The 22,974-nt window shown below is 38.3% G+C and overlaps 1 protein-coding gene across 2 annotated transcripts; it reads right to left on the reverse strand.

Annotated features, from left to right (window-relative positions):
* Window positions 1–810: 810 nt before the first annotated feature.
* On the reverse strand, window positions 811–22,607 carry vil1 (villin 1). Of its 2 annotated transcripts, none has more exons than XM_077217119.1 (20): window positions 22,469–22,607; window positions 13,122–13,231; window positions 12,941–13,015; window positions 12,632–12,828; window positions 11,073–11,181; window positions 9,770–9,880; window positions 9,441–9,643; window positions 9,268–9,346; window positions 8,530–8,628; window positions 7,958–8,111; window positions 7,210–7,310; window positions 6,994–7,131; window positions 6,675–6,833; window positions 4,954–5,133; window positions 4,682–4,827; window positions 4,159–4,303; window positions 3,883–4,071; window positions 3,718–3,786; window positions 3,351–3,506; window positions 811–1,561 (listed from the first exon to the last, which is right to left on the reverse strand). In XM_077217119.1, exons 2-20 carry the CDS (start codon window positions 13,200–13,202, stop codon window positions 1,448–1,450), a joined length of 2,505 nt encoding a protein of 834 aa, XP_077073234.1. In that variant the 5' UTR covers window positions 13,203–13,231; window positions 22,469–22,607; the 3' UTR covers window positions 811–1,447. The 2 variants fall into 2 exon arrangements, with proteins under 2 accessions (XP_077073234.1, XP_077073235.1); XM_077217120.1 differs by lacking the exon at window positions 22,469–22,607 and adding an exon at window positions 20,111–20,246.
* Window positions 22,608–22,974: the final 367 nt, after the last annotated feature.

The following is a 22,974-nucleotide window of genomic DNA, read 5'->3' on the forward strand; positions in this document are numbered from 1 at the left end:
CTGTCTTGTCTGTTTGTCAGTGTCCTCTTTGACTTACGATTTTTCACTGCACAAAGAAATGGATTTGTGGCATGGGAACAGTGTCAATTGCATGAGAGTTGACAGGCCTGATATACGTATTTATGAATCATATGTTAGTTTATGTTAGAATGTTTATTTATATATTTAATCTAATAGTTATTTCTGAATTTAAATCCATGCTCAAAACTCACTTATTTTCTGAATGTCATAATTCTTACTTTTTTTTTTATCTCTGATTGTATTCTATTACTTGCACGTTCATCTACTGTTGTTTTGTCTGCTGTATTTGTCGATTGCCTTTATTGTTGCTTGTTTATTGTGAAGCATCCTTGAGCCCTGGAAAGGCGCTATATAAATAAAACGTATTATTATTATTTTTATTTTTAATCATTGTTCTGCTGTACTACGAGGTGTCTGAGGTAATTCTATCATTGATTGCCTATGTTTTTCAAAGGCTTTTCAAGTTACGTCCCTGATTAAACTCTTTGCATTAACTACAATCCCATAACAACTTAAAGCAGCCTGAGATCATTTGCTGGTTTTAGAGAGGTTTTCAAGCAGGATAGCTTTCCTGAGTAACTGTCATAATTTGACTACCATTCTCAAGCTTTGATCTCTATGCTATTTAAATAAGTACTGTACTTGTTACAAGTTTTGCTGTTTTGTTAGATTAAAATGCAAATGGTTTGCTCGGGGCCACAAAAAGGTTTTTGCGTTGCCTTATTGACATAAGTGAATGAGTTCATGTATAATATTTGCATTAGCAAAGAGACAACAAAAGATTTTCCATTTCAATGAGGTCTTTTTCTGTTTATTGACTTTTCCATTAGACAGGTGGTGTGCCTCTTGTATACAGTAAATGATTAATACCAATGGAAATTACACATTAGACAGTATACATTCTCCTCCAATAATTAACACTATACATGATTAACCTCACATAAAAACATTTATCTTGGCTCAAATATATTACATTTTATTGTAATGCTTAAGCCACTTGTGTAAAAAGCAGCTCTTAGTCAGTGCTTGAAGGTATCCCATTGAGATGCATTAACGAAAGATTAAAATCGAAGTTCACAAAGCAGCTTCAATAATCGCTGTGTAAAAAAGACCTACGAACTTCATTTTCCCATATCTCCTAGCTATATTTTCTGCATGTTGTTAAATTATTGGTACTAATTAATTCTGCTTTATAACATTAACTTCAAATACAGCAATTTCAAATAAATCAATTTGCATGTGCAAAAATATATTTAAATAAAGTAATTATGTAAACATATAAATCTAAAAACTCTAAAAAAGAAATTATCCTGACTGTAGTGTTTTCGCATGGCACCACTACTAGCATTCATACAGTCTAGCAAGAGGAAGTCTGTTTTGTAGCACAGGATTGTATTTGTGTACAATCTGTACCATATTTTCCATCCTAAAACAGGCCCTTTTGTTTCTTCACGTTCAGTTGCTTCCAGGACGGCATAGCATAGAAATCCATCCGAGAAACCCCCATGATCAGGGCGAAGTCTTCGTTTGAGAGATAGTCCTGTATAGATGATAGAGGTGTGTGTTAGTTTTATCAATAGATCATTCTTACCAAAACATGTTCAGGTCACATTTCACTCAAAAAATTTAGCAAAAATGTATAATATATACCGTTGTATGTCTGTATATACATATATATAATTATTTTTTTTCTTTCTTAGGTGCAATATGGCCCAGACATATTCTTGACGGTTTTGTCATTCTCCAAAAAGATAGTATTCACATTTATAGTGTTTATTTATTTACTAATAAAATGTTCTTATACCATAGGCGTATTTTGCGGGTGAGACACATGTCCCCACCACTTTCAGCCAGGGTCGATATTGTCCCCACCACTTTTTGAAACATCTCACGGCTAGGGCTGGGCGATAAACCGATTTTATCGATTAACTCGAATGTGTAGTTTACGCCGATTTTTTTGAATGAAAATCGATTTTTCTCTTTAACAACCGCCGACGCTCCCATCTGGGCTCCCGTAGTTCCGACCGGGCTCAGCGCTGGCCATGATAGAGACACACAAACAACATGGCAAATGAGCAAAACCGCGGCAGCAGAAGCACACCCGCCGAAAACATTTAGGCTACAAGCTGAATCTGCAGGTCTGCCAACTCTCACGAGTTCACTGTGAGAGACACAATTCTGTCACTTTTTACACGCTCTCACGCCACACATCCATTTTCGCACGCAGAGAAAAATCGCGAAGCAAAGAGGACACTGACACCGACAGACAAGACAGAGCAGGTTACTATCGATATGAAACAGATTCTCAGGTCTCAGATTCTGTCAATTTTATTACAAAATTCAAACAATAAACAACGTTTTGGCGCTTGTAAATGTGACGTGAAAGAATGCTGGCAGATCTCAGTTCAAGCGGCACGTGAACCGAACATCTGTTACTCTTTACTACAAACTTACCGAGATGTAATAAAATCGATCGATCAGTGTTTTTCAACCGCGGAAAGATGTCCATAAAACAGCTGGAGAACAACATATGTCACGTAACGTTACATTTACCTCAGGATGCCTTTTAATGACCCATAGCACGCATGTTAGTTAGACGCATTATAAAATAAAAAAACGCATTATATTTAATTTGAGTTGGTTTTAACCTTTAATAATACCAGCTGACAGGGCTTTCTGTATGTTTACAGCATTAGGTGATTTTTTTTATTACTTTTTTTGGGAGAACAATTAACACAACGTATCTACTGTAGGCTACCTATTTATCCAAAGGAATTTATATTGAATCAAGATCAGAATCAAATCACAAGAATTGAATTGAAATTGTGAAATTTGTGTTAAGCAATAATAAAAACAGTAGCATACCAGTAAACTTAATAAAATCATGTTTAGTTACCAAATAATTTGACAATCACAATACACTTATTGTGATGCAAGTTTTTTGTTTTTTTTACACATCCCCCCAATCCACCCATTTTATTTTATGTTACATTTTCATTGTTTTCAAAGACAGGGCCTGTCCTCTTGTCTTTTTGGCTTGTTGTTTCTGATTCAATCCGTTGCGGAGACTCTCTATTCGTTCCGGTGAAATCACTAAACAAAATGGATACAAAGGTGTACCTGCTTGATATACAACCACTGATGAACATATTCGGTTTTGATGAGAGAAAAAAAACCCGAACCTCTGACACGATTGGCATAGGTTCTACCAGTAGGCCATTAGGCTACACACATCAATTATCCGGATCTATGTGTTTGTTCACGTAAAAATTCTCGGCACTCATAACATATATCAGACCTCATTAACAACAAATTAAACTCGAGTTTACCTCTTTTCTTGTGGGGTCGACTCCTTCAGGCAGGTCTTCTGTCTGAGTGTTCACCAGCTTCTCTGGAGGGAAGGTTTGCGTGACAGGACGGGGTATCAAACCTCCTTGAGTTGAGTTACTTGAGTTGGTTTGGTTTGAGGTTGGTTGGGTCAGATCCTGTGCACAAGTTGTCAAAATATCTTCACATCTCACATTTATGCATTTTGCAGGCACTGGTTGCCCCTAAGCAATTTAAAGAGCATTCAAGTTATAGGCTACTGTACATTTGTATCAGTTCCTGCATTCCCTAGGTAATTCAACCTAGGACTTTGACGTTGCTAGCGTCACGCTTTACCATTTAAGCCCATAAAAACTATTAAGAACTTACCACAGTAATTTTGATAAGATCAGTTGCATCTCCAAGCTCTGATTTAAGCTGGTCGTAGGATTTCCCACCCTAAAAGACAATAAAAAAACATTCATCACCTGTACCATACACTTGTTAAAATAAGTTGTCATGCCGAAAGAAAGTAAACTCATGTCAGCTACTTACACTCCACTTTTGTGGGTCCCAGGCATGGAACCAGCCTGTAAAGGTAGGTGGCTCAAACCCTTGCTTGACCACTAGGATAGGTGTCTCCAGGTCACGCCCTGCAGGATGGGACTTCAGATATTCCTGTGCTGTAACCACTGCTTCCTGCTTCTCCTTGTCATTGGCACCTTTGCCGATCCACAGATACACCTAACAGAACATAATTGTGCTGTGATTTCTAGTGGTATGGAAAAGATATGAACAATTGCACAGAGAGACAACCACCCTGACATTCACCTGATCCCAGATGTCCAGCAACATCACATCATCCTCATCCAGGTCATCTTGGTTGAAGTTTGTAATCTCTGTCGCTATAAAGCGACCCGTCTGGTTGGAGCACTCAAACAACCGGGGCGTAACACTATTGTTCTCTTCCTGAAGTCTGAGAATGGGAGAAACTTATTGGCTGTGTCCCAAAACTGTCTACGTGGAATCACATAAATATATTTTCCTTTGCAATGAAAGCAATGGCAAAATGCATGCCATAATGCTAAACCCTATTGAAATCAACTGTCCAGTCTCTTTTGTTCATCACGTGAGGAGTGCTATAGAGTGCAACAGTGCCCGCCAACTTTTTCTGTGGCATTGGTTCCGGAAGTATTTTTTCCATTTCACTGAACTATAATCCCATGAAGCATTGGGAATGACATAACCGATGGAGAAATATATATTTTTTTCAATTAACAGCTCAACAGATTTTGGAACAGAGCCATACTATTGTGTGCATTAACATGTGTGCATTGAGCAATTGTTGCTGTACCTTTTGCTGTTGGCATACTGGGACTTTCCACCAAGGTTTACCCAGAAGTCAGCTGGTTCCTGACCCTCTGCAATAACATTTTTCTCCCTTTTGGAGATGATATCTGCCAGTGATTTGGCCATCTCTCTCTCATCTCCACTGCAGCCCTGCATGGTAATGTTAAAGTCAAGTATTTAGGACAGACAGGTAAGACATTACTGGTGCTCCCGTATACTTTTTCAGAAATATCTTTTTAAATATTTTAGATGTTTTTAGCATTAAACTCTACCGACCTTGCCATACCACAGGTAGCAGCACTTATCTGTGCTGAGCACAAATACATCATTGGAGTTCAGAGAAGATGAACGTGGAGGCACCTCAGTGGCACGTGTGTTGAACTCATTCGTTCCATGGACGTGAAACAATCTTACTGGTGGCTGAGAAGAGGAAGAGCCTTCTCTGGAACTTCCTTCCTGGTATTCAATTACAACAACAAATGAGTTAGCATGCACTGTGAGAAATGTATGATAAGTGGGTCTTTTCTGCACCTCTAGCAGCAACAATTATTTCCAAAACACTCCTACTTCTCCATATTAAGCTTTGACAGTCCCACCTCAATTGTTTTGAAGGCACCACACATTTTACGCTTTTCAGGAAGTTAGGCTGTAATAAGTGCAATGTGCAAAAAAAAATTAGCTTGTCACTGAACCAACATCCTCAGAAGTACACTTTTGCATCATATCATTATCTACCCTTAAAGGGTGCATATTAGTGTCTTAAGACAATAATATGACCCCCTTAGGTCCTAATATGCACCTTGATTTGATATGGGACAAAGTTCTATCTTTAAGGAGGCAACCTGGTGGCACTTCTTATTTTTTGCTATATACTGTGTGTGTGTGTGTGTGTGTGTGTGTGTGTGTGTGTGTGTGTGTGTGTGTGTGTGTGTGTGTGTGTGTGTGTGTGTGTGCGTGTGCGTGTGCGTGTGTGTGTTTGTGTGTGTGTGTGTTTGTATATATACAGTGCTGGTCAGAATTATTTGCCCCCTTGGTAAATATGATCAAAGATGGCTGTAAAAAATAAATCTGCATTGTTAATCCTTTTGAAATTTTATTTGAAAAATTAGCAAAAATCTAAATTTTCATTGAAGTAAAATAATTGAAATTTGGGGGAAATCACATAATGAAATAAATGTTTTTCTCCAAAACACGTTGGGAACAATTATTTGCCCCTTTTTATTAAATACTTTTTGCAACCAGGACAGTGAACTGAAGAGAAAAAGCACAAATATGGATCTGTGAATCTGAAAGATTCTGTATGGAGGAATGGTCTCTGATCTCTTGTCAGGTGTTCTCCAAACTCATCAGGCATTATAGGAGAAAACTCAGAGCTGTTAGCTTGGAAAAAGGAGGTTGCAAAAATTACTTAATAAAAGGGGGCAAATAATTCTGACCAGCACTGTACACACACACACACACACACACACACACACACACACACACACACACACACACACACACACACACACACACACACACACACACACACACACACACACACACACACAGTATATAGCAAAAAGTAAGAAGTGCAACAGCACTGTACACACACACACACACACACACACACACACACACACACACACACACACACACAGTATATAGCAAAAAGTAAGAAGTGCAACAGCTTTGGATATTGGTTCAATGACAAGCTTTTTTTTTTGTACATTGCACTTATTACAGCCTACCTTCCTGAAAAGCGTAAAATGTGTGGTGCCTTCAAAACAATTGAGGTGGGACTGTCAAAGGTAAATATTGGTATGTATGTGTATATGTGTATATATATATATATATATATAATTTATTATTTATTTATTTATTTTCTGATAGTGTTTTTAAGGACAGAAATAATCACTCCTAAAACAGGAAGTGTGTTTTTGTTTTGGGTTTCCATTGTTACAACAGATGATATGCCCAAGTGTTTCTTATAGAGAGGAACAGTTTGACAGACCTACCTCATAAACAATCATTTTGCCCTTGAAAATGGCCATTAGGTGCATGGGCTCCTTTCCCATGGGAACGCGGACCTGCACCGGTTCTCCATTGTACTTCTGGTCCAGAATCACAGCCTGATATGCAGAGGCTGTTAGCTCTGCTGTGCTTGCATGGCGCCCCTAAACATTTTGAAATAGAAAATAGTTACCTTAAATTATTCTAATAATATTCCAATTTAAATAATGTTGCCTTGGTTAACATTAAAAAAATGTACCGACCCCAAACTTTTGTAAGGTAGTGTACAGGAAGTGAGAAAATGAGGGAGGAAGATACACCTACTTGCCACATGTACAGAATGTAGTATATTTTTCTGCTGACTTCATATTTGTAGAGAATAAGGTAACAGTCCCCCCCGTAGAAGTGGCCGAGCCACTTCCTTTCCACAGGGACAAGCTCATTGTCCTCAAGCCTCCACACCTGAGGGATGAACACACTTATGTAATGACTTCTGTTAACTAAGACGCATGAAAGGCAATGAAAGGTCATCTCACTGACCTCGGCTTCACCTGACCCATCATCCACCATTTTCTGCTGGGCAGCCAAGTCAGGTCTTGCATGCATAGAGGTGGCGTCAAATTTGACTTGCTCAACCTTGGCTACAGAAATCAATCATAAAATGAATAAAGTCAGAGTCATGTAGAATACATGGGTGGTGTTTATGCAGGATGCATTCTTGTGTTTTGTCTGTGCTATTTTTTTATGATTGGCCTATGTACACAGGGTAGAGGACTGTTTTTTTTTTTTAATTAGCGTCTCACCACAGCTGTTTTTTTTAAACATGAGAGCCTTTATGAACACTGCCTAATTCTAAAAATAGAAGTTCTTCTGCATAGTATTTGTCATTTCAGCAGTGTTGAAAAGATGACAACTAAAAGTAGCTATGCAGTAGTGGACAATTTTAAGCTGTTTTAAAAACACACATACATATGGTTAGCTACTTTTCGTTTGCAAATTGTAGTATAGCTATAACAACTATTTCAAAGGATGACCTTGACTGTATTTAAACTTAATCTCTAGCTGGACAAGCTAAGAGCTTTAAAGTAACTTCCCAAACACGGCATTGCAGAACTGTTTTTTGTTTTGTCCTTTTTAACTATTACAAAGATAACACATATTTCACTATTTTTACAAGCTCCTGAACCGTTGTCTCTTTTTATTTCCTGGAGATCTGTTTTTACCAGTGCTTCTGCTGCTGTAGTAGTGTTCTTTAGTGTCTGTCTTTACACTAGTACACCATGCTCACCTATTTTCCCTGGGCTGTGTGTGCTTCCAATTCCAACTGTCTGTCCCTTGTCTGTCCACTTCTGGAAGAGTTGCTTGAACACTGCTGATTCTGCTCCTTCGCTCACAGTCTCTACATAGGTGGATGCAGGATATGCTTTTGCCTTTATGTAGGCCTAGAACAATAGAAGATGAAGTGTGTCTTTCACAATAATTTGCTATGTGATTACATTAATATTTGGTGCAAAAAACTATGCTAAGATTAGAAATATTTGGCATTATTCACTAATAACTGTAGAATTGTTCTAATGTGCGCATAAATGGTTCCCAAGCAAAAAAAAAAAAAAAAAAAAAATTCAATTAAATCCCGAACCAAGCTAATTTATCATCTACAAATTGTATAACTTAAAGACTTGGCTTTTAAGGACTTGTACGATCAACTAGTTGACGATAAATCATAATTTCTGCTTGACGTTATTCACACAAGTTTTTACGCACAAATACGTCTATATACACAGTAGGTGAATGAGGCCCATTGTAAAAAAAAATATTTGATTGGTGCTTCATTGGTGTTTTTGAATGGTCTGGACTCACCTCTGCTTTCTTCAGAGACTCTGCCCTTTCAGTTTTTGATGCCTTTTTGCCCTTCCAGACAAAGATCTTTATTCCGCCTTGATCCAGCAGATAGCAGTCCTGCAACAGGAATCAGATTTCGCTTGGCATACATTTATAATGCGTGCTACTTAGCAGTGTCTTTATGCTATGTAACAACAACCATGCCTCTTGTGTACCAAAATAACAATTATACACTCAATTTGCATTTGAATAGCTGTTCATCTTGCATACAGTACAACTTGCTTGTTTCTTCTCCTTTTTGTCTTCTTTTTTTTTCTACTTCATTTCCAGTTATGAAATCAGATTTGATTCTATTTACTTTTTGAAGTCATGTTCTTGGTCTTATTGTGCACAATTCATTGGTGCATGCTATTTTAAGAAAAAAATAAGTTTGTCTTCATAATCTTGTATCAAAACACGATAGTGTAATAACTTGCATCTGAAACAAAAAAAAATCAGTTGACGTCATAAATTCCTCTTTCTTTTCAGCCCATTTCCTCTAACTACTCCATCCTTGGCTCACTATTTTATGACCCAGACTATTTCATCACATCTGTCCCTCCCAGCTGTGATCAGTGAAATGCAACTGTACACTTTGACATAGGTGTAAGTGTGACATTATACATCACTGAATCTTATGCTATCAACTTGGCCTTTGTACAGAATTGTTTTATGCTGTGGTGTGTAGGTTGGTTGAAAGGTCAGGGTTAGTCATACCTCAGTTTTTAGTAGGTCTTGTGTGAGCGGTTTCACTGCCACCTCCTGCACTACAAGGTTCCCCTCAGCATCTGAAATACTTTTCACACAAGATTATTTTAGTTGCAGCGCATATTTTTTTAACAAAATATTGCAGCAAGACTATACTTAAAACAGGTTCAAATTTAACTCACTGAAAAAGTTTAATGGCGGTCTTCAGTTTCTCATCAACGATCTGATCTGGGATGGCATCTTTGATCTCTTTTCTCTCCCCCAATGCCTGCTTCATCATTTTCATGGCATCCTCTGAAGATTTCTCGTCATCTCCTTCCACTACCGTCACTTGTGCTCGTCCACCTCTCTCTCGGTCACGGATGTCCTTCGCTAGGTTCATTCCCTATAAAAAGCCTTCAGTATGCTTACTGTGCATATATGGTAATATAAACCTTCAGCATCAAGAATGTGATTCTTTACATTGCTAAATTAGGCTTTTTTGCATAGGAAATCAGTTCTAATGGTTTACCCTTAACCTCTCCATTCGGTTACTCTTGGGCCCATTCCACTGAATGATCAGGCTCCCCAGGTCCAGCAGGAACACATCACCTTTATTAAAACTGTTCCAGTTCATTTCCACCTGAACACAGAGGGATTGAGCCTCATTATTTACACTTTTGGGGGATTACAGGTAACACAAGTTATGTAATCAGATTACTTTGACCAGCGTCGGCCAAAAGTGAGCCTACGTGTGACGTACAACAAAGAAGCTCTACGCTATCACACTACGTGAACTGACTAGAGGCCCACAGAGAAGGAGATGAATAGTTGAAATAGTCGTTATTTTTGTTTGTTTTTTGCACACAAAAAGTATTCTTGTCGCTTGATAAACTTAAGATTGAGCCACTGTACTCACTCAGACTATTTTAACGATGTCTTTAATAACTTTTCAGGGAACAAGTTTCAATCCCTAAGAAGCCTATGGAGGAGTGAGACAGCTCTCAGATTTAATCAAAAATATCTTAATTTGTGTTCCGGAGATGAACGAAGGTCTTACGGGGTTGGAACAACATGAGGGTGAGTAATTACTGACAGAATTTTCATTTTTGGGTGAACTATCCCTTTAAAGACTTTCTGTTTGTAAAATACCTTCAACTGTAACCATACTAATAAGCAATGATGACTTCACATTTAATATTTCACTGAACTTTCTTCTCCTGCGTCCTATTCTTGTGCAATCCAGAAGTAGATAAAAAACAAACAAACAAGCAAGCCCAGCCCAGTAGAGAAAATGTAACACAAAAGTAACATAACATTTCTTTACATAAAAAGTAACTAAGGCAACTAGTTACTTTTTTAAGGAGTAACGCATTACTTTTAAAAGTAACTTTCCAACACTGCTTATAACTGCCTCTCAGGGTGGTACAGGAGACATAATCTTTATGTAATACTTATACATTTATACAATTCATTTAATAATTCATTATGTGCATGCATATTATGTTAATATTTATACAGATTTTATTCCTGAAGTCATTTAGATATTATATAAATGATGTAAGTTTGCCCATGTTATTCCATTCCTCTTCATCTTGAAATTAGTAAATAAAACAATGCATGGCATGTGGAGGCACTTAAATGTGTTTAAAATCAACATGGACTGGATGATTTTAAACCTTTCCTAAGTGGGTGTTAATATTTTAGGCATGATGTTGGTGGTTGGTTTTTGAAGAAAAGTCACATGATCTAGATGGAGACTCTTTACACCACTGCATGTATTGATGTAGTGGGTCTGAGTTCCTCTATTGTGATCTGACTGGGGCTATTCTTACCTCTCCCGCAACCACATGCTTATTTCCCTTCACATGCAGCAGTCTGCGAATGTTGTACGTGTTTGTCTCCACTTGTTTCATCCCAGATGCGACTCCACCTTTTTTGTATCTAGAATAATGAGATTAACAGCGTGATCAATTGTAACTCATTACTCACTCAAAGTTTATCACTTACTGGAAACTGAATGGAAGAAGTCTATTTTTGTAATCTTCCCCATTTTTTTATTCTTCGTGACTAAAAGAAGAGAAGCATTCTAAAGTAATTTACTTATCCAAAGCACCTTAAAATAAAGAAGCTTGTTTGCGGAACTTATTGAAGGAAAATATATACACTGTGTGAGTCACATGATTATTTGGAACTCCCCTTGAAAACGTCATTTATACACCATAAACTACAGTAAGGAATGACTCCTGACAAGAACATGTTAGGGTCAGATTTCTCCACAAAAATAAGTATAAAATAAATTAGAGATAAATGAATGGTATTTTTAGGAACGTTAAAGTTTTTCGCATTTTGACAGTGCTTTATTGTCTTTTTTTATTATTAAAATGTCTTTTCAAACCTGTAAGACTTTCGTTTGTCTTCGGAACACAAATGAAGATCTTTTAGATGAAATGTGTGAGCTTTCTGTCCCTTTAACCTCAATTTGATGAAGTGACGCGTGTACTTTATTTGCGCAAAAAAACAACGACCCATAATTAACAACCCACTTTCTTTACAAAATAGTAATCACCAACGAGTATGCTCTTGCGTCAACACAACGTGCATGTAGATTCATATTTTGTAAAGAAAGTGGTCAATTATGTTTTTTTAGGCAAACAAAGTACTCACTAGTAAATAACTGGTGTCACATGGATTACTTTTATTATATCTTTTGTTTCAGGTCCCAGGGCAGTCGGGAGGACTGTAAGCAGTTAAAGATCTTAGCAGTAAATTAGAGAGAGAGAGAGAGAGAGAGAGAGAGAGAGAGAGAGAGAGAGAGAGAGAGAGAGAGAGAGAGGAGAGAGAGAGACAATAGTTAGTGGTTGCTTAATAGGTCCTCTTTGTTGTCTTTTAATGAACATTGTACTTCAGAGTCATTAAGACACTGAATCACAGGATTCATAAATACGTTGAAATACATAATAGATACTTGGATCAAATCACAATAAATAAGTAAATAAAATAAATCAAGATAGAAACCTTAACCATATGTAGGGTGGTCACACTTTACTACCTTTCTGGGGCTTGAAAGTGGTAGTTACATAGACTGTCAATGGAGGGACAGAAAGCTCTGATTTTATCAAAAAGATTATAATAATGACATTTTCATGTTTAGGTGAACTAACCCTTTGATGTCAAAATACAAAATCTTTCTAAAAAATTGGCTTTATTTGTTTTTGCAAAATGTTATTTTTATTTATTTGCCATGAATTGGTCTTAAACTTATTTGATCAAAAATAAAATGTCTTCTTATTACTAATCCTTATTATTTTTTGTTTTGTTTTTGATTTTGGGGTGAAGTGTGATGTTTACATGTTTTGATTATATTCATCCAAGGTAATCCAAGATGGCTTACATGATGCCTTGTTTGAAGTATCCTTGGAAGGTGGCGCTTTCGTGGCCCTGGGCCTCACGATGCTGCACAGCAGCACCCCCTAGGTGGTCATCCATCTGCGTGGTGTATATCGCTGCTGCTCCCTGCTCATCCTGGGAGGTGGACTTGCCCAGCCAATAATGAATGTCATAGGAGAAGTGGTTGCTGGTCTTGTGAGTCTGAAAATGAGATTTTTTATTTTTTTAGTGCAATCATTCGTTCATTGACCCGTAAGGTTGTCAGCTCAAAAGCACTTGAGTTAATTATAGGGCTCTTAGCACTGGTACTTACGTAGAGTATTATATAGCTGTCTCCTTCAAAAAACTGTCCATATGTTTTAGATGGACAGGGCACGAGCTCCATGTTCTGACCATTGATTAAACAGAAGACTGATTAGTAATTTGCTAAAGATGTCAGTGTCTGAATGCACTGATTTGACAAAGTAGCTGTGCTGTCTATCATTCCTGCTTACCTCCACTCTCCATATCTGAAGTCCTGGTGTGGTTTTATTGAGGACTTTGGGAACATTGGTCTTGACTTGGTCCTGTGGCATGGTGCCAGCTTAAAGTCTCAGCGAAATACCTGGAAGAGTGAAAAAGGAAGGGTTGGATAGGAATTACTTGAATTCAGTGAGACAAAATGTTTCCTAGAGTTACATAGCATGAATGATTTCCTGATAAATGCTTGTGTGAAATTGACAAATTTACACAAGTAGGATTCTCTAATACAAAGCTACAAGCTGTTTACATACCCATTTTCTTGTATCTACCCAATTTCCTTGATCTGACCTCACCGTATATCAAAGTATATGCTATAGTAAAAGTTACAGTTTTCAATAAAAAGAACATTATTATTTACTCTTTATGCATTAAATATATATATATATATATTACAGTACATAGACTTGCAAGGGAAAGCAAAGATTCCCAATGAAACTTATGAACTAATAATGAAATATGTGAATCCCACAAAGCTTTAATATGGCGTTGTTGTTTATGGCCATGGTCTCTATAAATGCTTGCTTAATGATTTATTTTTTGTTAGGCTTCTTCAGTGTCATTCAAAGGCAAAAGAGGGTGCGGCCTAAAGTTTCATGCATTTTCTCTTCAGTTTATCATGCATTAGTAAACCCAGACCCTAAAGCTATTTGAAACCTTACTAGCAGAAGAAAAATAGTTAGCCGCCCACAGGAAAGGAAATAAAAGCCTCATGTCATATATCATGCAAATGTGTAGTAAAATACACCCCCACATCTAGAGCAGCTATCTTTAAGTGTGGCTGAGATGTCCGAGTGTGATCAAGACCTACAATACTTCACTTTATCTGCTGAAGTGAACACATACTTCGAACCCTGTTGACTGCAAATATTTTTTTCTCAACCAGTATGTCTGTTTTGTTTTCCATAAACATCCTTATAACAAGATACATTTACTTGAGAAGGAAATTGTTTTAAATGCCATATCTTTTTAGTTTATTTTGAGGACGCTCTTTATTCTCTTTTAGTCTTTTTCTTTTTCCCCCCATGTTTTCTTTCTTTTTATTTTTTAAAGTATAAACCTCACTAAATATATTTAGATTTGTTTTGCGACATTTATACATGAAATGTTGTATGAAAAACTTAATTCAAGATATATTCTTGGTGAATAAAAGGTTCTTAATTGTAATAAAAAAATATCAAAATTTAAAAATCTTCCTAAAATAGGCTTAATTTTTATGTAAAATATTTATTTAATTTTAATTCATTTATTTATTTTTAACTTTAATAATAGATTATCTGATAACAAATCTAAATGTATATTTTTGGTTTTCAAACGAATATATCTTATTTAAATATCTATATTTAAATATTTTACTGAAAAACATTCAAAATACCTATTTTTTGGACCGAACTATATATTGATTTAATCAGCACAGATTTTCATAATTTAACAATAAAGATTCTACTTTTTAGAAAAAGTGTTATCCAGTCCACTTTTTTTATTTATTATATGAAGATTTTTTTACATTGGCCCAGGTAACACACGATTATAATGTTCTAAAAGAAGTTGTACATGGTTTATGATAGTCAGGGGACTATAAAATTTTTATTATATTGCGTTTACTTTGACTTTGTTGTATACTACCCCTCTGTTTAAATATACTGCAAACTATGTGGCTAGTGAGGGATAGTGTCTGTTTCAAAGACATTGCTTTTCATGCTAAAGTATCAACCAAATCCTTTCCATCCTATCCTCCCTTTCACTATCTCTGTCCTCATTTTGGACATTGGTTCCGCAATCGAACACCGAAAACCGGACTTTCATTTCTTCAGTGATGCCCCGCTGTTTACAAACACGGCAGCGGAGCCCTTTGTATGGGCAGCTTGGCCGCGGAAACGCAGCCGGAGAAGGGGAAGAAGAGCCGGCGTTCTCGTCAGAGTAAGACGGCGTGCAAATCGACCCCCGCTTCCCAGTATTCTGCTAGCAAACGTTCAGTCTCTAGACAACAAGCTCTGTGAGTTCAGAGCGCGGATCTCTTTCCAACGGGAGACGAGGGACTGCTGCATTATCTGCCTTACAGAAACTTGGATGTCTGCTGAGATTCCAGACTCGGCCATCGAAACCGCGGGGTTCTCAGTGCACCGAGCGGATAGAGTTAAAGACCTCTCAGGTAAAAGCAGAGGTGGGGGTGTATGTTTTATGATCAACAAATCCTGGTGTGATCAGAGGCACGTACATTCTATCAAGTCTTTCTGCTCTCCTGACCTGGAATTTCTCATGCTTCTGTGTCGACCATTCTGGCTACCGAGGGAATTCACAGCGGTCATTATCACGGCTGTGTACATTCCCCCACAAGCCGACACAGACCGGGCACTAAAGGAACTGTATGGGGAAATAAGCGAGCAGGAAACCGCGCACCCTGAGGCCGCGTTCATTGTGTCCGGGGACTTTAACAAAGCCAACTTCAAGAAAATAGCACCTAAATACCACCAACACATAAACTTTAACACACGAGGGGACCGGGTTTTGGATCATTGCTACTCCCCTTTCCGGGATGGCTACAAATCCCTCCCCCGCCCACCTTTTGGCAAATCGGATCACTCTTCCGTTCTCCTTCTGCCCGCTTACAGGCAGATACTGAAACAGGAAACACCCGCCCTCAAAACGATCCAGTGCTGGTCGGACCAATCAGACTCTATGCTTCAGGACTGTTTTGATCACGCGGACTGGGAGATGTTCCGGTCGGCCTCTGATGACGACATCGAGGCTTATGCTGACAGCGTAACATGTTTCATCAGGAAGTGCGTAGAAGACGTTGTTCCGATCAAAACAATACGGATTTACCCGAACCAGAAACCATGGATTAATGGCGATGTTCGTGCAGCACTCAACGCGCGGACCTCCGCTTTTAACTCCGGGAGTGCGGAGGAGCAAAAACAAGCAAGTTATGCCCTCCGAAAAACTATCAGAGCAGCAAAACGCCAATTCAGGGACAAGATTGAAGGACAGTTCAACACCACCGACTCTAGAAGCATGTGGAAGGGAATTAATAGCATTACGGACTATAAAGGAAACATAAACCCCACAGTGAACAACACTGCCTCTCTCCCAGATGAGCTGAACACTTTTTATGCTCGATTTGAGGGAACTAACATCCCCCTCGCGGAGAGAGTTCTCGCGGCTGAAGCTACAGAGGTTAGTACACTCTCCGTCTCTGTAGCGGATGTAACCCGATCTTTCCGTCGGGTGAACATCCGTAAAGCCGCGGGTCCAGACGGTATTCCGGGCCGCGTCATCAGAAAGTGCGCGAACCAACTAGCTGGTGTTTTTACGGACATTTTCAATTGGTCCCTCTCCTTGTCTGTAGTCCCCACATGCTTCAAAACGTCCATCATCGTACCTGTACCGAAGCAAACCAACATCACCTGCTTAAATGACTGGCGCCCTGTTGCTCTGACCCCCATCATCAGTAAATGCTTTGAGAGACTAGTCAGAGATTACATCTGCTCTGTTCTACCTTCCTCACTGGACCCACTGCAGTTTGCATACCGCAATAACCGCTCCACTGATGATGCTATTGCATCTACAATACACACTGCTCTCTCCCACCTGGAAAAGAGGAACACATATGTGAGAATGCTGGTTGTAGACTACAGCTCAGCATTCAATACCATAGTGCCCTCCTTGCTTGATGTGAAACTCCGGGCTCTGGGCTTAAACAGCTTGCTGTGCAGCTGGATCCTGGACTTCCTGTCAAACAGACGCCAGGTGGTTAGAATAGGCAGCAACATCTCCTCATCACTGACCCTCAACACTGGAGCCCCACAGGGCTGTGTTCTCAGCCCACTCTTGTACTCCTTGTACACATATGACTGCGTGGCAACTCACAGCTCTAATTCCATCATCAAGTTTGCTGATGATACTACGGTCGTAGGTCTGATCACCGACAACGATGAAACGGCCTACAGAGAGGAGGTGCTCACTCTGACGCACTGGTGTCAGAGGAACAACCTCTCCCTCAACATCAGCAAAACCAAGGAGCTAGTGGTCGACTTCAGGAAGAACGACAGAGAACACAGCCCCATCACCATCAATGGAGCACCGGTGGAGAGAGTCAGCAGCTTCAAGTTCCTCGGTGTCCACATCACAGAGGAACTCACATGGTCCGTCCACACTGAGGCCGTCGTGAAGAAGGCTCATCAGCGCCTCTTCTTCCTGAGACGGCTGAGGAAGTTTGGAATGAACCGCCACATCCTCACACAGTTCTACACCAGCACCGTCGAGAGCATCCTGACTGGCTGCATCACTGCCTGGTTTGGCAATACTACCAGCCGTAACCGCAAAGCCTTGCGAAGGGTGGTGCGCACTGCCAGCCGTATCATCGGAGGTGAGCTTCCCTCCCTCCAGGATATATATGCCAGGCGGTGTGTGAAGAAAGCTCGGAGGATCATCAGAGACTCTAGCCACCCGAGCCATGGGCTGCTCTCACTGCTACCCTCAGGCCGGCGGTACCGCAGCATCAGGACACACACCAGCCGACTCCATGACAGCTTCTTCCCACAAGCAATTAGATTTCTAAACTCTTGATCCCTCATGATCAATAACCATAAACATTCTAACTGTCAACACAGCACAACATAACCTACTGCATTTACATAATATATATATATATATATATATTTGCACCTTACGAGTATCTATTCTATGTATAATTACCTCTTTTTGTATTTTTGTATACTGTTGTATATTGTAAATTGTTGTATATTGTATATTGTTGTATATTGTAAACTGTTGTATATTGTACATTGTATATTATTTATTGTTCTGTTAGTGTATATGGTACTGTGAGTAATTGTGCGCACATTAGATGTGTAATCTATGTAATCTGATGTTTGCTGTAATTGTTTTCGTCACATCGTGTCATACTGCTATGTTGCTCGGAACTGCACCTAAGAATTTCACCCACTGTTGCACTTGTGTATATGGTTGTGTGACAATAAAAGGATTTGATTTGATTTGATTTGATTTGATTTGATTTCCACATCCTGGTTCCGTAATGATAAAAAAAAAAAAAAAAAAAAAAAAAAAAACCTTGCTAATGCTTGATCGCTATCATCTATTTTCGGACAACTGAATTTCTGTTCTGTTGTGTTTAACAAATGAGGCAGGAAGCTACTATCAGATCATGTGGGGTCATCACACCTGATAACAGCTCTTACATGAGAAGCTATTGTAATTTAATGATGTCTTTCAGCCAATCTAATGTGTATTCATCAATCATACAGTGTATAGTTCAGTCATCTGCAAGCAATCACATTATTACCACATGGCACAAGCTGATTGGCCTCTGCTGATCCTACAGCCAATAAGATTGCTTGCTCAACATTTAAATCTGGTTTAGTGTTTGCTGTAGGCTAGTCCACAGCAGCACGCTATCAGAGTTAGAGTTAGGGTTGCTATCAGAAACCCTCCACCTCCCTCAGCTCCACCTGCCTAAATTTGCTACATGATTTATATATTTCTATTTATGCTGCAGCAAGATATCTTACATATATATTAGCAGTAGCAATTCCATAATTACTCTGCAGCAGCAACAATAATCAACAGCAGCAGCATAGCAGATCTAGTCCTCCAGGACCAAACTGATGTAAAAAAGTCAGATTGTGTACAGAGAGTCGGTTATTGTTGATATACAAATAATATACATGCATTCATACATACAGTATACACCCTTTATGTATCTACGCACACACCCTAAAGGATCATTTTCTGTTTGCATATCCCAAATTTATGAGCTTTCTTATCTACATCTTTTTATGTTTCCCTGATACCTTGCAGATGTTGATATGATGTGATAATACAGATGACTCAATCTCCCTTGTTTGATTGGATGGTTGGGTTTTATTAGGGATTGTATAGTTGTTTCTAGCGTAAGCAGATTGCACTGATCACAAACCCTCTGCTCAGTGCAAAGGTTCATATTTCCTAACTAAATCTTGAAGTTATGTCATTAGTGCAATAATGGCTCCTCTCTGCTGTTACAATTACAACAGCATATTATGAATTATCTGCCCTCCAGTATTAGATGCGGTGTGTCAGAACAAACAGGAAAGTGTGCAGAGTTTTTATGTAACTGCCCGATGTTTGATCAGGCCTGACAGTGCTGTGTACATGTCTCATCTCCACCTCCTTCCCTATAACCTTGATTAATATTCTTCCTGTAAACTGCCCACCACGGCCAATCCAACCTTCAGTCCAAAGCACATCAGATTATGCAATACAAAATTATAATGAACATGATTTCCATTACACGAGAGTAACAATGTAATATAGGCAAAAATAGCATGTTGTCAAGTTATTCAAGCATAAATCCAGCATATACAATGGACGCTTTTGGTCTCCATCAGATATTCATTGAGACATTGACTTAAACTTTTTGAGAATATTTTACATTTAAATGTATATGTATGTGTTGTCCCTATATGTCAAATGCTTCAAATGAATCAGTTAATTGATTCAATAGATGGTAGCACTTTATTTTACAGTCCTGTTCCGCATGTACATACTACGCACTTATTATAGAAACTGGGTAATAACTAGGTAAACCTAACCTTAACCCATGTAGTTGCCGTATATTACCAGTACTTTCTTGGGTTAGTACACTGTAAGTACACATACTGTAAAATAAAGTGTAGCCCAATAGATATTATGAAATATATTTAATGTTCTAAGACAGGAATATATTTTGCAGCTAATATTAAAGGGTTATTAAAAATAATGGTTAATAAAAATCTGAATAAACTTATATTCTAAATAAGAAGCAATGTTGTATTATTCACCAAATTTACAGTTGGTTTTCCTTTTTTCTTCTTTTGCAGGGTCAACTTTTACAGTCTGCTTGGCTAATGAATCACTTTAATGAGCATCGTCAAAGCTAAAGGTCTTTTCTGCAGTGGAAAGATTGAGAGAAAGAGGAACTCACCTGCCACCAGAGCAATCGAGAAGGACGCAGACAGGCAAAGGTGCTGCTGGTTTACAGAAAGTGGTGGAGACTGCACTACTCCCTTTCTCTCTACTTTACAACCCTTGCACTTTTATCTCTCTCTATGTTCATTCACTCAGAGCCATATATGGCAGGAGCAGGTGATATGCATACAGGTGTGTCATATCTGTAGTTACATGCATGATGTGTCTATCTCACACCCCTCCCCAGTTGATGAATTCTGAGCTATAAAGCGAAACAGATGTATTGTTTACCTCTTCACCCCCAGCCCATCTGCTGCTGCACATACTTGTCCTTTGCATTTTACTTTGATGTGTTGACATGACTGTGGACTGTATACTGACCAATTCTTCCTTCTGACCAATGAGTCGGGTTTTTTTCACTCAATAAAAAACATTTTTATTTAATAAAAAATTATAAGCACCATATAAAATTTTCCAGGCATGATGTTTAATGGCTTTATTTATATTAAAACTTAAAAATCAACTGATATACCAGGGAATTCCATATTCTTTTACTATTGTTTTTCAGGGGTTATATATAAAGAACACTATACGATTATTTATTTAAAACAATTCTGGTCTGTCTTTAAATTTCATTTGGTTTTAAAATGCGCTTATTTCTATATTTTCCAGGGTCTGTTGAATTCCATGTCTGTTGCCTGATTTTTTTTCCTGCTAAGTTTACCAAGCGAAGTCTGTATTTCTTCGCTGGAGCAGATAGAATTGTATTCCGCCAAGAATAAGACCTTTTTAGAAATTCATCAGTTACACTTTAGCTCTGCATACTGCATATCTAATCTGCTCACCATATACAGTATATATATTTAACGAGAAGAAGAGGCTCCAAAGCCTGAGGTAATATCTACCTATGAGATATTGGCAATTAGTAAGATGAGTCAGCTTGTATGATTGTGGAATTTTAAAGGATATTTCACCTGTCAGAGAAAACCCTGTCGTCATGTAATTTTGATGATGTTTTTTTGTCAAGGTTTGTAATATGAGGGTGAGTAAATGATGACAGGATTAAAATTTTGAGTGAAAAATAAACTAGAGAACTGTCATGGAGTTGTTATGCTAATACTACAAGCCCTTTTCTAACAGGAATTCCAGACAACAACAAAGAAATCTCCAACCAAAATAACCCTGATTTGAAGCTTAAATTCAAAGAGCTAGAAAAACATGCTCTAATCTGGACTGGAATGTATTACTGTTTAACTCTTTCGCTTTTGTGGTATTACATGCAACTAATAACCAGTCAAAGTCTGGAAACAATTGACGTAATTTATATTTCTCAAGATGTTATAAACCTTTTGACCAAGTCTAATGCTGAAATACTTGAATTTACTTTTATAGGCAAGTTGCCTACACATAATTGCTGTACAAAACTAGTAGTTCATTTTTAAATGGATGTATTGGAGCAGATAGAGAACGAAAAGCATGTCAACATTAATGTTTAAAAAGCATCCCAGCATGGTTTAAAAGAAGATACAATAATATCTAGCTTGATTTTGATTTGTTAAACATTTTTGGCATCATAATTCCATATTTACATTTGTGTGATTTTTTTATAGGTTTGATATTTTTACTTTAATAATAAAATGTGGAAAAGGGTAATCATAAATAATGAGTAGGTGTGTCCAAACTTTTGACAGTTAGTTTATCTTACTACAATTCCAAAGTCCATGCATAATTACCGAATGAATCAAGTATGCAGTGACAATTGCACAAAAGGTTTAAAAATAAATGTGCAGCAATTATGTTAAATGTTTCCTGTGCTATGATCTAGTTAAAGCCTCTTTGGTCATGGAACCTCCTTGGTATCTCAGCAAGTTCCTTCAGTGCGTTGATGTTGCCTGTAGCATCAATACAGACCATCTTTTCTGGGTTTATTTGGCAAGTGAAGTATAGGTTACAGAAGGCCCTGGCAGCAATGAGCTGGCTGGATCTTTCGAGAGTTAAATAGACCATAAAAAGTGTGAGTTTATTACTGAGATGTACAGTGGCTCACTGTTAGTCTACTACAGTCAGCACGGTTTGTTGTGCTCTGTTTGACCCAACAGTAGAGCCTTTGTGAATGAAATAATGAAGGATGCATGGGAAACAGGGCAAATTGAGAGTGAAATTGCTGTGGATTTTCTAATTTGACTTCCCTTAGCCCAAAATGAACATTCCACCATAAAATGGCACCACAAAGGAGTTGCACAAGCTCTTGCATAGATAAAGCATGCCGTTTATACATTATAAACCATCTAAACTCTATCAAAAGTCCGTGAAATGAATAGTTGTTCTGTTTTTATAGTTCAAAATACTGTAATTGCCAGAGAATGTTGCCTACCTTCTTTAGGCAGTGTATTTCTGTCCTTGATAGCCAAGAGTTGGGCTTCTCTCCTATCTTTCACCTCCAGATAGTCTCTAGGTGAACTTCAGCCTCCAGAATGCGGCCTCTCCCCTCTCCTTCCTCAAACTCATTAACAGAGAGAGCTGCCAGCCACCAGTGCTTCAGTTCGAACTCGCCCCCTTCTCTTGCATAATCCAGGACACACGTTAACATGGCGTTAGTTCAGCTCCATGAACCTGCTTTTGTGATTGTGCTGCAGAGTGTGTTAGGCCTCAGTGGAGGTTGTGCTTCAACCATGCGCTCTCAAATATAAAACAAATGCTGCCTTTTACAGGTAAGCAGAGATAGGACGGCATCAATGTAGGTCCAAATGTTTGCATAACAACATGTCTACATAAATGCCTTGATCTAGTTTGTTCTTAAGGGCATCGGAGATGTACAGTACAAATAAGTACTTTGTAATATTACATTAACATGTACTTGCTATAGAGTTAGGGTTTAGT

This window comes from Siphateles boraxobius, unplaced genomic scaffold (genome assembly GCF_051911475.1).
Source record: "Siphateles boraxobius isolate OS27281-9 unplaced genomic scaffold, OSU_SipBor_1 7, whole genome shotgun sequence".
Taxonomy (NCBI): Eukaryota; Metazoa; Chordata; class Actinopteri; order Cypriniformes; family Leuciscidae; genus Siphateles; species Siphateles boraxobius.

What these genes read in the sequence shown, in the direction of transcription:
- vil1 (XM_077217119.1), bottom strand. Translation starts at nt 13,202, where the DNA reads ATGCCACAGGACCAAGTCAAGACCAATGTTCCCAAAGTCCTCAATAAA. An exon ending in AGCATGTGGTTGCGGGAGAG is followed by an intron (nt 9,881 to 11,072) that starts GTAAGAATAGCC and finishes CTCTGTGTTCAG; the next exon opens with GTGGAAATGAACTGGAACAG. An exon ending in AAGACCTACTAAAAACTGAG is followed by an intron (nt 8,629 to 9,267) that starts GTATGACTAACC and finishes TTCCTGTTGCAG; the next exon opens with GACTGCTATCTGCTGGATCA.